This window comes from Microtus oregoni, unplaced genomic scaffold (assembly GCF_018167655.1).
Source record: "Microtus oregoni isolate MIOR12 unplaced genomic scaffold, Mior012 000017F_ref0000208, whole genome shotgun sequence".
In the NCBI taxonomy this organism is placed as follows: Eukaryota; Metazoa; Chordata; class Mammalia; order Rodentia; family Cricetidae; genus Microtus; species Microtus oregoni.
The window spans coordinates 561132-576869 of NW_024543076.1; the positions used below are offsets into that span (position 1 = coordinate 561132).

At 45.7% G+C, this 15738-nt stretch overlaps 1 protein-coding gene across 4 annotated transcripts in view; it reads right to left on the reverse strand.

Annotated features, from left to right (window-relative positions):
* The window catches only part of LOC121458309 (tomoregulin-1), a 131334-nt gene that overhangs the window by 97967 nt on the left and 17629 nt on the right, over nt 1-15738 (reverse strand). For all 4 annotated transcript variants that reach the window (XM_041667508.1, XM_041667507.1, XM_041667510.1 and 1 more), the window contains exon 3: nt 5744-10623. In XM_041667508.1, coding sequence (XP_041523442.1) covers nt 10214-10623 — 410 coding nt within the window. In that variant the 3' untranslated portion in view covers nt 5744-10213. Of the gene's footprint in view, nt 10624-15738 lie in introns of those variants that run through there.

Sequence of the window (15738 nt, forward strand, 5' to 3'; positions counted from 1 at the left end):
GCACGCCTTTAATCCCAGCACTCGGGGGGCAGAGGCAGGCGGATCTCTGTGAGTTCGAGGCCAGCCTGGTCTACAAGAGCTATTTCCAGGACAGGAACCAAAGCTACAGTGAAACCCCATCTCGAAAAACCAAGAAAAGATTTGGTAAAGTGGGTAAATAGCCACACATTAAAAACAAAAATTTCCTGAAATTGGAAAACTTTGGGTTCCAACACATCAAGATTGGAGGTGTCCATTTCCTTGCCTGCCAAGTGCACAGAGCTTATAAAAAGCCCTTCTAAGATGGAATTGTGCAGCCTGTGCAGCACACGGAGTGACGGAGCCTGCACAGCATGGTGATGACCTGTTAGCGGCAGTTCTCAAACGTTACTGCAATAACACGAAAGCTTTTTAAACTTCCTGACTCCAGTGTGGTCCTCAGAGATCCTGATTCAGCAGACCTGGGATGGAGCACACATCTAGATTCATTGAAGCCTCTCAACCCCCAGATTCTAGGGCAGCGCGAGCGGTCTGAAACCCACATGGAGAGGGAAGTTACTCTTGCCTAAGTCCGTGCTACTCAACAGTTGCTCCATGGCCAGCATCATCACCCGGGAGTTTATTAGGAATGCAAAATCTGACTCGCTCAATCAAACATGCTTTTATAATAAGATGTCCAGGGGTTTCTCGTGCACTTTAATGGCGAACACAGATCTAAAGGCAAAGCTAATTGGCCACTTTTTTGACTTGGTCACTGTCCTCAGCTCGCCACCTTTGCTGCCGCTGACACTTTTCACCTCACTTGACTCTTTGCTCCTCTGTGCTTCTGACTCCTGTGTCATCAGATCTCTTAAACGTAGGTTAATAAACAGAGCTAAGCAATTGTAGTGGTTTTCCCCTGAACCATACACACAGCAGACGAAGCATTCTGGCTTGAGCTGGACATTGAGTTGAGCTCTTCACTAGGTATGTGATTTTTTCTTCTTTTCTTTTCTCTTTTTTTTTTAATTGCATTGAAGCATGACATTTGCCTTAAGTTTATAGTTCAATGACACAAACTATCGTTCATTCACACCCATGAGCACTACCCATCACCAAAGCTTTTGATACAAGGTTTTGGACAAATCACTCACTCTCTCCAAGCTTCATTTACTTATCTACAAAATATGGATGAAATTATGTACGCCTGCAGGTTATTTGAGGCAGTAAATGAAATCATATAGAACATGACCACCACCTACAAAAGGTGTTCCTTGAATGCTAACACTCTTCTCTCTTCCCTAGTTTTTTAGAAAATGTCAGCTACCAAAGTCAACTAGTGGGAACTGTGTGTGACTACGTGCTTGTGTTTGCACATGTAGTGTGTGCATGTGTGTGTGTGTTTGTATGTGTATGGTGTATTCACTCATGTGTGTGCTTGTGTGTGTGTGTGCATGTGTGTGTATACACATATATCCTAGTTTGCTTTCTGTTGCTGTGATAAAACACCATGACCAAAAGCACCTTTTTTAAAGAGGAAAAGGTTAATTTGGCTAACACATGCCAACCGTGATTCATCATGAACAAAAGCTGATGCAGGAACCAAAGGCAGGAAGAAACTGAAGTGGGGGGGTGGGCTAAGGATGGATGATGCTTATTGGCTTCTTCCTCCTGGCTGCTGACTCTGATTTCCTATGCAACCCAAGACCAACTGCCTATCCACTTTTTAAAATAGTGTGTGTGTGTGTGTGTGTGTGTGTGTGTGTGTGTGTGTGAGAGAGAGAGAGAGAGAGAGAGAGAGAGAGAGAGAGAGAGAGACTAGAGTATGAAACTGGCATGTTCAGTTCAGCTAGAATGACTGCCAGTGAGCAGTGAGCAGGAACCAGCCTCCACCCCTTAAGCACTGGCAAAGTGATTGAATGAGAAATGCACCCTCCATAGCCTTGGCCATTTGAATGCATGGTCGCTAGTTAGTGGTGCTGTTTGGGGAGACTTAGGGGTGTGACGTTATCGAAGGAAGCATGTCACAGCGGCAGCCTTTGAAAACTTAAAGATAGGTTGCCATTTCTAGTTTCTTCTCTCTGCTTCCTGCTTGTGGTTCAAGATGTAAGACTTCAGTTTCAGCTCTAGCTACCACTCCTGCTTGCTGCCTCCACTCTGCTATCGTGGGCTCTAACCCCTGGAACCACAAATCCAAATAAACTCTTCTAGAAGCTGCCTTGTTTGTGGTGTTTTATCACAGTAATTAAAAAGTAACTAACAGAAGTTGGGTTTCAGGTGTGTGTGGCCACACCCAGCTTTTGGTGCAGATTCTGGAGAGACACACTCATGTCCTTATGCTTTTGTGTGGATTCTGGAGAGACACACTCGGTTCCTCAAGCTTTCGTGTGGATTCTGGAGAGACACACTCAGGTCCTACGCTATCGTGTGGATTCTGGAGAGACACACTCGGTTCCTCATGCTTTCGTGTGGATTCTGGAGAGACACACTCAGGTCCTTATGCTTTTGTGTGGATTCTGGAGAGACACACTCGGTTCCTCAAGCTTTCGTGTGGATTCTAGAGAGACACACTCAGGTCCTTATGCTATTGTGTGGATTCTGGAGAGACACACTCGGTTCCTCATGCTTTCGTGTGGATTCTGGAGAGACACACTCAGGTCCTTATGCTTTTGTGTGGATTCTGGAGAGACACACTCGGTTCCTCAAGCTTTCGTGTGGATTCTGGAGAGACTCGCTCAGGTCCTTATGCTTTTGTGTGGATTCTGGAAAGACTCGCTCAGGTCCTCATGCTTTCGACACAAACGCTTTACCAGCTGAATCATCTCCTAGCCCTTAGGAATCTTTTTAGATATACAAAAATCTACAATTCTTGGCCTATCATTGCCTGAGAATAGAGTTTATAAATAGAAGAACTCTATAAAATCTAGAGTTAGGTCTTTAAAACAAAGAGTAATTATTCAGATTTCATTGAGAAAATTGCATTTGGGGAAGCAACAACTCCTTTGATCCTAGAATACAGAAATATGCTTTGTAATTAAATGTTTGTGTGACTGTGTAAAGACGTGTTGCGTTTACTTATGTTGCATTTGTTTAACTATGTAAAGGTGTGTGTTGCTGTTTCACCTTGTCTGCCTAAAGCACCTGACTGGCCTAATAAAAAGCTGAACATCCAATAGCTAGGCAGAGGAGGGGTAGGTGCGACTGGCAGACAGAAAAGGGGAGCCAGTTGGTAAACTGGGAACCAGCCCTCCAGGGCCCAATCAGCTGGTGGCTAGCCAGTCAGACAGACACAGAGGAAGCAGGGAAGCAGAATGAATAGTATGTAGATATGGTAAATGAGCCTCGGGGCAGCACACAGATTAATAAAAATGGGTTAAGTTTTAAAAAAAAAACTAGCCAAAAACAAGCCTAAGCTAAGGCTGGGCATTCATAATTAGTAATAACTCTGTCATGATTTGGGGACTGGAAGTCCAAGAAAGCCTGGTATAGAAATGCTTATATTGAATATTTAGGTTGTGTTATAAACAGTTTAAGAACAATCATTATCCTAGTATCGACAACATTAACAAATGGTACTTTCAGCCTCGGGACTGAGTCACCTGGATGCAATATTTAAATTCCATTTATGTGTACGCTGTCTTTTAAGGAGAACGCTAAAGTGGAAATTTGGGTTGCATGCACTAAATTGAAAAGATTCGTTAACTTCAGAATTAAGCTAATCAGAGCACAGGGATGAGAGTCAGACATCCTCTTCTCGATACTCTTTATTTTACCAACAAGGACCTTGGTAAGAGGAAAGAGACACTTAGTCTCTTTCCTGCTCACAGTCACAAGATGAGCTGTTGGGGAAGGTGAGACAGGAGCCCAGGTTCCAGGAGGGTGTCCTGGTGTTCAGTTGACCTTGAAGAGCTGGCAACCTTTTAGCAGCACAGGTGATAGGGGGTGCAGGGAGGCTGGGAGCACTCTAGGGAGAGGGGTCACCAGGAGTGATGTCACCAAGCCCGGCTGTGAAACAGAATGATAATAGTGTTCAGTGTGTCCCTGGGTGAGGAGGCTGGGAAGAATCAAGATGAGGTGTCACTGTGGGTGAGAACTATTGTCTCTTGGAACACACACAATCAAAACTGTGGTGTAGGGTTTTTGGTTTGTTCGTTTTTAGTTTTGATTTTACAGTCTGCAGGGCTGTTCCATCCAAGTGTCTTCTATAACGCTACTGCAATCATGAGTAGGAATTTATAGGTGATTACCAAATACCCGGGAGGTAAATGCTCTTTGCAAAGCTAAATATTTGAACTGAAGCCCAAAGTAGGAATTCTGTGTATTAGGATCCTTAAAAGTGTGACGCCTAGACCCAGAACCCTTGGGTTCAAAGCTTTGAATCTCCATGTAAAAACCATCCACCTTCGGAAACATACGCTAAGGTTTACAGTTTACTCTGTGTCAGGGACTTTTCTAAATATACAGACAGGACATGACAATACTTCAACTTCTTTTCTTCTAATTTACTTTTAAAATTATGTCTGTGTGTATGCGTCTGTGGTTGGGTATGCGGATGTAAGTCAACATACCGAGGAGGTCAGAAGAGGGTGGAGTTACAGGGGGTGGTAAAAGCCAACATCAGGGTTGTGCTGAGAACTGGCTCAGGACAAGGTGGGCTCAGGACAAGGACACGCTCTTAACTACTGAGCCATTTCTTCAGCCTCCAATTACGGTTGTTTTTACTTCGTGATGTTGCAAAGGCGGCTGTTACTCTACAGGAGCTATACTGGGGATCTTTCCCTAGGCTAACAATGTTGGACAGCAGCCCCGTGCCCGTGGCACTTTAAACTTGGGACAGCTTCTACTTTCCATGAGTCCTTCTGAATAGGATCCCATCATCAGCCAAGGGGTCTGCGTCATAAGTGAAATACATGGTATTGTTACTACAATGTCAGTCCCTTTGCTCTGAAAAACTGAAAGACAGAGAAGGGAAGTGCTTCGCTAGAGGTGGGTGGGAAATGCAGTTTCCAACTAGATTTTCTGTTCCTTGGTTTATGACATAATCCTGAGTCCTTGGTGTCTAGTGAGCACCCTTCCTCGTTGTAATACTATGACAGGTTGAACTATTGTTCAAAAATATTTATCTCCTCCCTTCACCTTCTGAGGAAGGACCTACTGCTCCCTCTTTGCTGTGTGCTCAGCCATGTCAAATGCACAGGCCAAGGACAGCAGAAGTAACAAACAGAACATGGACTGTTCTGCAGTTGTGCGTGGCTTCTTGTACTTCTGCCCTGGGTAGTTACAAGCCCTTCAGCCTGAGGTTCGGGAGGCCACAGGACAGCAGATCCACATGTCCCTGTAGGGCTGGGATGTGGATCTGCGGTGGAGTACTTGCCTAGCATGTGTGAGGCTCCGGGTTTGATCTCTGGTAGCACACAAACATTTCCCATCTAATGGCAGTAGACTACACTGTTGGGGTAATAACCAGATTGTAAGCCTGTAATTGTATTGAGTAATGGAGAGTCAACAGCTGTGTTCTTTAAAAGTATGCATAAATCGCATTTCTATAAATTGAATCTCACTCTAAATGTACCAAAGGACTATTTAAAGAAATGCAATCTTGAAATTTTTCATATGAAAATAATCATGGGGCTGCGAATGTACCTCAGTTGGTAGAGTACTTGTCTATTAGGTAAGAAGGCTTGAGTTCTCTCCTTAGCTCTGCCTAAGCTGGGCATGGCGGCCCACGCCTGGAAGCCCAGCACTCTCAACAGTAAGGCATCCACGACAAGAGTAATGTCAAACGCTTGTCATCATTCTTTATTTCAAAAGTGCTTTACCAACACATACTAATCTTCACAACATCCAAGGGAGGTAGATAAGTATTACATCACTTTCACGGATGGAGAAACTGAGGCAGAGATTAGTAAACTCTGTTGAAGAGCATAATAATATGGCACAATTGGGAAAGCATCTGCTGCTGTCACAGGTTCCTGGTCACCTTTCCCATGACTTTTGAGTCCCACGAACACAAAAGGTAGCAACTGTAGCATGGAAGCAAGTCACAGAAACATGGACCAAGGCTGCCTCAGGGGCTGAACGAGCCATCCTCCAAGCATCCCAGGGACAAGCATCCTTATACCTTCCACCTGAAGCCTGGGAGGGTGGAAGCTGTGGTGGGGGCAGAAGGGGCTGGAGAAACGGGGTTGGGGAGGGGAGAGGAGAAAATACAAACAGATAAGGAAGCAAGGGCAGGGAGGAGTAGGAGGATCGCTTGGGAAGAGCCCCACAGGAAGGACAGCACGCAGAAATGAAGTGCCATCCCCCTGAAAAGCTCAGGCATCCAGAAATGCCACTAAAAGGGCAATTCTCAGCAATGACATTACAGAGCCACTCCTCATAGCTTTGCCAAATATAATTATCAGGTCCTTGTGACATTCCCAGGAGGCACAATCATTCCTTTCCTCTGGCCTAAACCAAGTGCTGATGTAATTGACCTGACACGGCAGAGACTGTTGACAACTCAAATGTACTCTCCTACTGTGTCATCTCTGCCTCCCAGTCTCTTCGGAAGTGAAACAAAAGAAAATACTCTTAGAGATTGTCCTGGCAAAGCCCTTGAAACAGTCCTAAATTGTGGACCCACTGGGTAGGATGCCATCTTTGATTTTTTTTTTTTAAAAAAAGAAGTGTGATATTAATACATGGAGGTCACCAACCTTTTCCAGCCAGGATTTCTCTATTCAACATGGGACATAAAAAACAAAATGAAACAAAATAAGCAAAACACCTCAAATTGGTGGGTGCCAACTATCTAGAGAAAAACTGGAGGCCACCACAAAAAACAAACAAAAAACCTGCTGTAAGAGATATCAAATGAGGGGCCTTTAGTGGCAATGGGGATATTGGTGACAGAGGCAGTGCCAAATGAGTCGGGTGACCAAGGACCAGGTGGAAGGAACAAGGATAAAGAGGAGAAAAGTCACGGCAGAGATATGACAGCCAAGGACCTGAGAACAAGTGCCAGTGTTTGTACCTAGGCTCCTCTACGACAAGCCGTATGTCCTAGAGGACATATGCATCGTCCCTTCGTGTCACTCACTAGTATTCCCTCATGAGTCTAGCTCTGAACATCTCCCACTCCTAACAAAAACCATCACCAAGTCTGCCTCTATCCTTCACTCTGGTCTCCATTTCCCCACCTCCTCCTGGTCCTGACACCTCACCTAACCAAAGCCAAGCCCTCCTGCTTGTAAGCCCCAACTTCAGTCTCCTCTCCTCTCAGGTCCATCTTCTAGTTTCCCTCCTGGTGCACAGCTCTGATCTAATCTGAAAAATCCCCCTCTCCCTCACTCTTCCCTCTCCCATCTACGTGGCACTGAGTGATGTGCTCCGCATTCCAAATCACCTGCCAAAATGTCAGCTCGGAAGCCTCAATTCAAACACCACCCTTCTATGACTCCTTTCCTCGCTGTCCTTCGTTTTCCGTTATCTGAAAAAGCATTTGACGATGTGTACCAGTTAAGTCCACAGTGCGCTGGGTACCAGCCCTCCCTCCCAACGTCCGTGATGTTCAACCATCTCTTAATATTTTCTCATATGTATCTGTCCCACAATCCCTGTCAAGAAATGATTATTACATTTCCACCTCGGGTAATGACGGGCTTAAAAGCAAAATGAATTGGGATGTGCTGTGTTTGCTCATGAATGAAGATGCTTCAGCAAGCACTCTGTAACATTATCCAAGTCTCGTCATAAAACAAATCCTTGATACAGCTGCGAGAGAAAGGGTACAGAGAGCAGGTGGGGCTGTGTGTTTCAGAACCAAGAGATCCTGCCTGAAGTTCTCTTTTGCTATTCACTAGCTACAGGCCTGGTGCCAGATGGGTTCTCTGAGCATCATTTCCTGACTTCATCATGGCTTTGTGGGATTAAGAACCAACAGATATATAATCGTGAACTCTGCACAAAGGGGTTCTCAATCTCAACGATGCATCATAATCACCTATAAAGGTTCCAAAAATACTGAATATCAGGCCCCACCCATTGTCAACTGACTCAGAACCTCTGGAAGGGAGACCCAGTGGGGCTAATTAATTATAAAATATTGTTTCGAGCACATAGTCAAATATTGCAGACCACTACTGCAAACTCATAAATACCATTAGCAGTACAGCAAGGGGCTTTGGGCTCCGGCGTAATTATCCTGCATTTGTTCAGTCAGGAATTAGTTCAGTGCTTTTATAGTCCAATTAAAATGCCCTATGGTGTGGGGAAGTTTTTTGTTAATCTATGCTGCTGTTTGTGAGTTTAAGTCATAAATTCTTAGAAAAGCATAACCACCACATCACTGAATGCAAAAGATGCAAAGCTTCCGGAGGTCCCTTTAAGTCTGGTCATTCAGAAATGTGCTGAGCAGACCATCAGATCAGGAATAACCTGGGACTTACACAAAGAGCAGGAAGAATCTCACGCCTCACTCTGGGATGTGTATCTTAATAAGATGTTTTGATAGATCAGTAGGTGAAGCAAAGGCAACCCTCTTCATCTTACATCTGTGTTTAGACCTTTCCATCCCTGTCCTGATCCTGAAGGGGGACACAGGGAGTCGATTCCTATCCTCCACACACCATCTGAACTCGAGACTTTAAAACCCTTCATTCTCTGAAGGATCCATTTAATAAAAACTAAGAACAGAAAACCCTCATGAAAGGATCCTACTTCTAGTCCCTCGTTTCAGGATATATCTAAAATAATGGACTAATTCCTCTAAAATATTTAAAATAGATTCAATGTACAAAATTGATACCTGCTTACGTTATATGCAGTGCACAGATTGTGAGTCTGGGAGAACCTCACAAATCCTTACAGGCCCCAAGTTCCAAAGCTTGGCCACATCTGGAGACAGCCCTGTGTAGACCCACGCCCTCCAGGCTGCCATGATGTCAGCCGTATGCACACAGGGTGGCACAAGCCACACCATGGCTAAAGAGCTGAAACCGGCTCCACACATGATATAGCTAAACTCCCTTGTTCTGTGGACAGGAAGCACCAGGTCAAAGTTTCAGGGAGTTGGCCAGAGTCGCACAGCACCCTCACACAGAGCCACACTTAACAACACCAGTCCTGACCACTACCACCCCCCACTCAACACAGAAAACGCTCACCTGCCTGGGCACTGAAGCGTCACTCTGCGACTTCCAGCTACCACGGCCCCAATCTAAAGGAGCTAAAGGATCATTCTGCTTATTTTTTTTTAACATTAGGCTACAGCAGAAACCTCACAGCTCAATCAAAACACCATTTATCCATCCATATCTCCAAACATGTTGGTAACAGATCCTTACAAAGCCTAATCCTGGCTGATGTGCAACCCCAGCAACACAGCATCACCATCAGCTAAGGCCTTGATGAACGCAGCGAGAGCAGGCCCTTTCCTAAGGAGGCCAGAGACGAAAGTCAGGGCAACGACTCATGCGCAACCATTCACTCAGTAGTAAAAAGTCGGGGTGGAGGGAGGGGCTGGGCTGGGCTGGCAGCACCTTTAAAAACATACACAGTGGTACTGTAACATTTTAAGACGTTTTTAATAAAACAAACAGGATGTAGGAACCTAACTGAACATTAATCCCTCAACGTTGTTCTATCCCTACTTCTACTAAAGCCACCACTGTGGGAGACACTCCTTGGAAAGCCTCTCTGGGAAAAGCCTTAAAAGGCAGTTGTGAGCCCTGTTAGGAAATGCCCTTCCAAAGGCGGGGCTTCCCGGACATCCTCACTCGGAGAGTGAACCCAAAAGGTGGGGAAACAGCCACGCAGGGCAGCCTCAACAGTGGGGGGGGGGAGCGCCCAGCAATCTGGGCGCAAAAGCTCCACTGTCAGCTGAAAACACAAACTAAAAAATAAAGAAAAAATCACCAGCCAAACTCCTTTTTCATCACACTTGCGTTTCGTTAAAAAAAAAAAAGATAAAGATAAAGAAAGAAAAGAAAATACAGCACTCACACATGGTTCTTCTACGAATTCTAATTAAGAAACGTGACGTTCAGTGAGTTCTAGCACGCATAGTGGTGATCTTCAGAGACTGGACCAGCTTCTTGGCCACATGAGGGGTACATGGGACGCAGCTGTTTACCTGAATGATTTCTTAAATAACTGACTACTACCACTCTAATTCTCCTAGGCATAGCCCTGTTACAGGCTACCGACCGCCAAAGTCCCATCCCAAACTTGCCTTGCCAACACACGTTAACTACAAGGGAGCCATCCCCCAGTCTTAGGGTGAATTGGGAAAGGGCCGGTTAAATGAGGAAACGGGCCACTCCTTGGTAAAAGTTTGTAGTTTCCTTTCCCAGTACATCTTCTTCTTGTTGAGGACTTCCATCTTGATCCTGTGCTCCTCCTCCGCCATCTCACACTCGCGCTCTATCTGCTGGATTTTGGCCACGTGCACCTCGTTCATCTGGATCAGCTGCAGCTGGAGGATGGACATCTGCTGGTGGTGCTCCTCCTCGTGCATCTTCTTTAAAGCGCCTTCCTGAGTGGTTTTGCTCCTGTAGTTCTTATTGGCTGTGATTCTGACGGCTGAACACGAAGGTTCCGGCTGCGAGGTCCCCTCACACACTGGAAAATGAACGAACTCTTTCTCTTCCTCGCACAGTTCTCTATTGGAAGCAGCAAAGGATTCTGGAAACAGTAACGGCAAAAAAAAAAAAAAAAGAAAGAAAGAAAAGAAAAAAACAGTAGTGGGAAACATGTTAAAAGACTTTACAGGCAGAAGAAAAACGTCAGTCCAATCCCAGACAGCAGCGTCCCTCACTGCAGGGTCTGCACTCGGCTCTCTGACCGCACCTGACTTTTGTCACTGGGGCATCTCCAGGACATGGTCAGAGACCCCGCTTTCATCTGGCTGTCAGCACCAGCACTGTGGGGAGGAGGCAGTGCTCGGCTCCCTTACCCTCTCCTCAGCACCTGACAAACTTGAAATCCCCTTCCTCCATTACCCTCCCCTAAGTGCTTTTCACAGCCACCTTCCTCCCTGATTGCTCCTTGGAGTCCGGAGGCTCCTGTTCCATTCACCCGTCCCCCTTTCGGTACCCCCTCCCAAGGTCCCCATCTCTGGCTCTGTTGCCAATTTAACCTCATAATCTGGTTCCAACCGTGCTTCTTCCTTGTTTCACTCTCCTGTGCGCACTTGGGTCCTGCCCCAAACACTCATTCTCTCAGGTCATGCTTCTGTGTCTCACCATTCCCACAAGTTAGACTCAGTACTTATCCCTCCCACACACCAGCTTCTCTTTCTCAACCTCCTCTGTGATCCCTGCTGGTTCAGGGCCAACACTGGTTGTTCTGAAACCTCAGACCTCTCCTTCGTAAGTGTTCTCCTTAACAGCACTCAGCACACAGTGTTCCATCTTGGCACCAGGCCTTGCTCATTTCATTTATCCGCGGATACTAATTACCTTCCTTGGTACCCAGTGGATGGCTAGTGATGCTTATTGGCCTGAATACACAAAGAAAAGAGCGCATGGGCATAAAAAGGTTCCTTTTGTAGATGCGGTGTGTACACTGGTATTTTTATAGGTCTATAATATTAGTCTTAGAGAATGTCAATAAGAAAACCACTAACTCCAATAGCTCGTGGATCTTTTTGTTTGTTTGCTTGTTTGCGATAGGGCCTCCATCCCCGGCCGTGCAGATTTGCTGTGCAGCTGAGGATGACCTTTAACTTTTCATCCTCCTGCCTCTACTCCCCAGTCCATTGCCTGTGGCTGGGATTACAGGCATGCAAACCACCACCTCTGGTTTCATGTGAAGCTAAGAGCTGAACCCAGGGCTTTCTCACAATGGGCAAGCACTCTCTACACCTCCAGCATTCCCGTGGAGATCTCTAGCTGTGACGCCAAGACTGTCTTGAGACGCTCTGCATCCTCAGTAATGAGAATCTTCTCCTTAGAGAAAAGTAATACTAAGTTATTAACAAAATTAATTACATGATATGTCCAGTACATGATTCTGGAAGAGGGGATGCTGGGAATGGTAACAGCTGCTGGGGGAAACCTAATTTGTAACGTTCTGCCAATGGAAGGAGAATGGCTCCTGTCGGGATGACTCCACTCCGAGGGGTGAGGTAATAGCTATAAGAAGTCTCTAATTAAGGCTAAAGAAAATGCAGAAGGGGCTGGAGAGATGGCTCAGTGGTTAAGAGCATTGCCTGCTCTTCCAAAGGTCCTGAGTTCAATTCCCAGCAACCACATGGTGGCTCACAACCATCTGTAAAGAGGTCTGGCGCCCTCTTCTGGCCTTGAGGCATACAGACAGAATATTATATACATAATAAATAAATAAACAAACACACAAATAAATAAATAAATAAAAATATATCTTTTAAAAAAAAGAAAATGCAGAAATCTGAAACACAGAAATTTTTGGTAGAGAAGGAAAACAAAACCCTTTTTAAAAGAATTTATTTAACTTTACTTTATGTGATTGATGTGAAGGTACCAGATGCCCTGGAACTGGAGGTACAAACAGTGAGCTGCCATGTGGGTGCTGGGAATTGAACCCAGGTTCCCTGGAAGAGCAGCCAATGCCCCCAAGCGCTCAAGTGCTGAGCCATTTCTCCAGTCCGGGGGTGGGGAGACCCAACACTTTTGTATCATCTAGATAATGAGAATGTCTCCCTAGTATTCCTACCAAGTCCAACAGCTCTCACCGGGACTCAGTGTCCTTCCTGCAAATTCTCTGTCTTCCTGGCACTAACCGAAGCCAGATATTACACATGCCTATCTCCTAGCACGTAGATGACTGAGGTAGGAGGCTCACCTGTGTGATGTCAGCTTGGGCCACTATAGCAATATTTTATTTATTTATTAACAAATAAAACTTGCCTGAAGATCAGAGTGCAGAGCTAAGTCACTAGAGGCCAGGGAGTGGTGGCTCACACCTTTAATCCCAGAACTGGGAGACAGAGGCAGAGGGATCTCTGTGAGTTCAAGGCCACCCTGGATTAAATGAGATTGAATTTGTCTAAAAAGAGAACTAGAACTCACACAAAGGTGATTCCTGCACTCAGGAGTCAGACGCCTTTAAGGCCAGCACTAGGGAGGCTGGGACAGGAATGGTATGGCTGGGTAGAGAGGTATGTAAGGCAGGAGGAGACAAGAGCTCATTGCAATCTGAGGTTTGGTGGAGAGCACTGTAGGCTGCAGTCACACAGAGGACAGGATCGCACTTTGTCTGAGTCTTGGTAGAGGTAAGAGCTCTCTAGTGACCTGGCTACTTTGCTTTTCTGATCTTCAGCTTGAACCCCAATATCTGTCTCTGGGTTTTTAATAATCATGCTACAGGCTACATAGCAGATTTCTGTCTCAAAAATATCATCTGGGGCTGGAGAGATGGCTGGACTGCTACGAACACCTGTGGTCCCTCTGGAGCTCCCAGGTTTGATTCCCAGCACTCTGATTTCAGGGGAATCTGATGCCCTTCTCTGGCCTCTGTGGGCACTGCGTGCATATAGTACACGTGCAAGCAAAATGTGTATACACATAAATAAAAATAAATCTTTAAAAATAAATATCTCCCCCCCCCCAAAAAAAAAGGAGAAAAAGTCTCCAGCTCTTTTGAGGGAGAAACAGCCTCTCACTTCACTCTCGTGTAGAGCCCAGCGCAGAGCCTGGGACGGCAGGGAGCACTGGACAAATGCATGTGGATGGATCTGGTGACAGTGGGGCACATCTCTCCCCACCTGACACAGGAGACAGGGATGCGAAGGGCGACACTGAGCAGAGGCCCTCGGATGTGAGGCTCAACCACCTTACCTCCCGTTTTCCTTTCCCATCTCAGATCTGAAAATGGTTTTGATTTTGAAGACTGAAAGCAGACACTTCTACCCTCACAGCTCGAGCCCACGCCTATGCGCCTTTAAAGTTCGCCCATTCACAACGTAAAACTTCCAGTTCTCAGATAGTCCCCTTTATCTGAACAACCCTAGGCTTCAGGGACACGGTGGTGGCAGTGCCCGCAGCGCCCGTCCCGTGCACCACACAGCCACCGGCGCTTTATGTCTACAGCCTCTGGGGACACGATGACGCCAGGAAACCAAATCTAGCATCCAAGGCCACCTGGCAACATGAAAATCCAGGACTCTGATCCAGGCCCGCATAACAACAAAATCATAGCATCGTAACGTCTGTAAGCAAAGAAAGGATTCCTTTTTTAAGATGTGTGCCGCCATACGCATTCTAAGGAAAACAGCTAGACCTCTTAAGAAGACTGGAGGAAGACAGGACTTAAAGCCAGACAGACCAGTAAAGTAATTTTCAAACAAATATTAGCACCTATACATAGATGCTGGTACCCAGGCTGAGCGATCCCACATCGGAAAAAGACTAGCCTGGGAATAGCAGCCTGCTGCAAACGTATACCCTACCGTCTCTCTCCCAGGTGAAATGATGCCACCCAAAATAGAAAACAGCCCAATTCTATGCAAAGAGTGGGAAGACTTTCCTGGGACTGAGAACTCAGCCAAGAGGGTGTTCTATCACTTGGGTAATTTGAGTAAATTTAACACTCTCAGGAGAAGCCTACTACAGCAACAAACAGACGAGAAGCAAACTGTGCAGGACAGTGTCCGGTTAGCTCATCAGAACGAAGGAAAAATGTCTGAGGAAATGAGTGAGATGCGGTGGCTGTGCGAATGGAGTTTACATCTTAACTAAAATAAAAAGGCCGGGCTTACACACAACAGCAGACCTGGGTCTTAAGCATGCTTTTCCAGGTGAGGAAAGCAAAGGCAGACCCACTGTAGCACAGGTTTAGCGTGTGGACGAATGAGTACAGGTGAGAGAATACTAAAGCCTGGCAGAGCCATCAGGACGCAAGGCGAGAGAGCACACACAGCTAACACACTCGAGGATGCCAGCGTGCCGCGACTGGAAATCCATCACAGTCCTCGGTACCTGAGCTCACACGCTAGGAGAAGACTGGGTTCAACAGCAAAAAGGGGGACTCAGAAGGAAATGTTCACATGATTTAATGAAAGCTTCATAAAGAGATATAATTCAAAAATTTAAATATAACTTCTCATCAACGGTGTGGCTGCTAACTAAAAATGCCCAGTTCTCTTAAATGTAGTCAAGGCACTACTGAGATGGCTCAGTGGGTAAAGGTGCTTGCTGCCAACTCCGATGTTCTGAGCTGGATCCCCAGGATCCATGTGGTAAATAATAGAGCCCACTCCTCCAAGTTGTCCTCTGACCTCATACAGGCTGTGGCAAGCACAAACGCAATTAAAGAAATAAATCATCTTAATGTATTTCAACTGTCATCTTACCCACTAGGCCACCTCTCCACACCTGTTCTTCAAAAAGGATAATTATCACAGATCACAAAGTCTGCACAGTAGAAACTGTGATAAGGAGCCAGTGCCTACAGGACAAACACTGGTTTTCTTATAAATATGTCCCTAAGTGATGGTAAGGCCACTGTGTTCAAACACTGCTGAACATGTCAAGAAAGTCTTCGACAAAGCCATGAACATCCACGGGTTAGTGAAACGGTGATGCTATCTCCCATAATAACACAGCTAGAGGGAGGCCTCTAGTGGAACCTGTTAAACTCCATCTTGCTTACCATTCTATAATAAACTCCAGCACATCTCCAGGAACCCAGCACTGGTCAGCAGAGCAGACTATAAACTGCATGAGTAACTCTGAGTGCTTACACCCACACTACAAAAGCTACACTGACTTTGTGATGTATTTTATCCAGTGTTATCTGAAAACTTATTTAAACATGTTA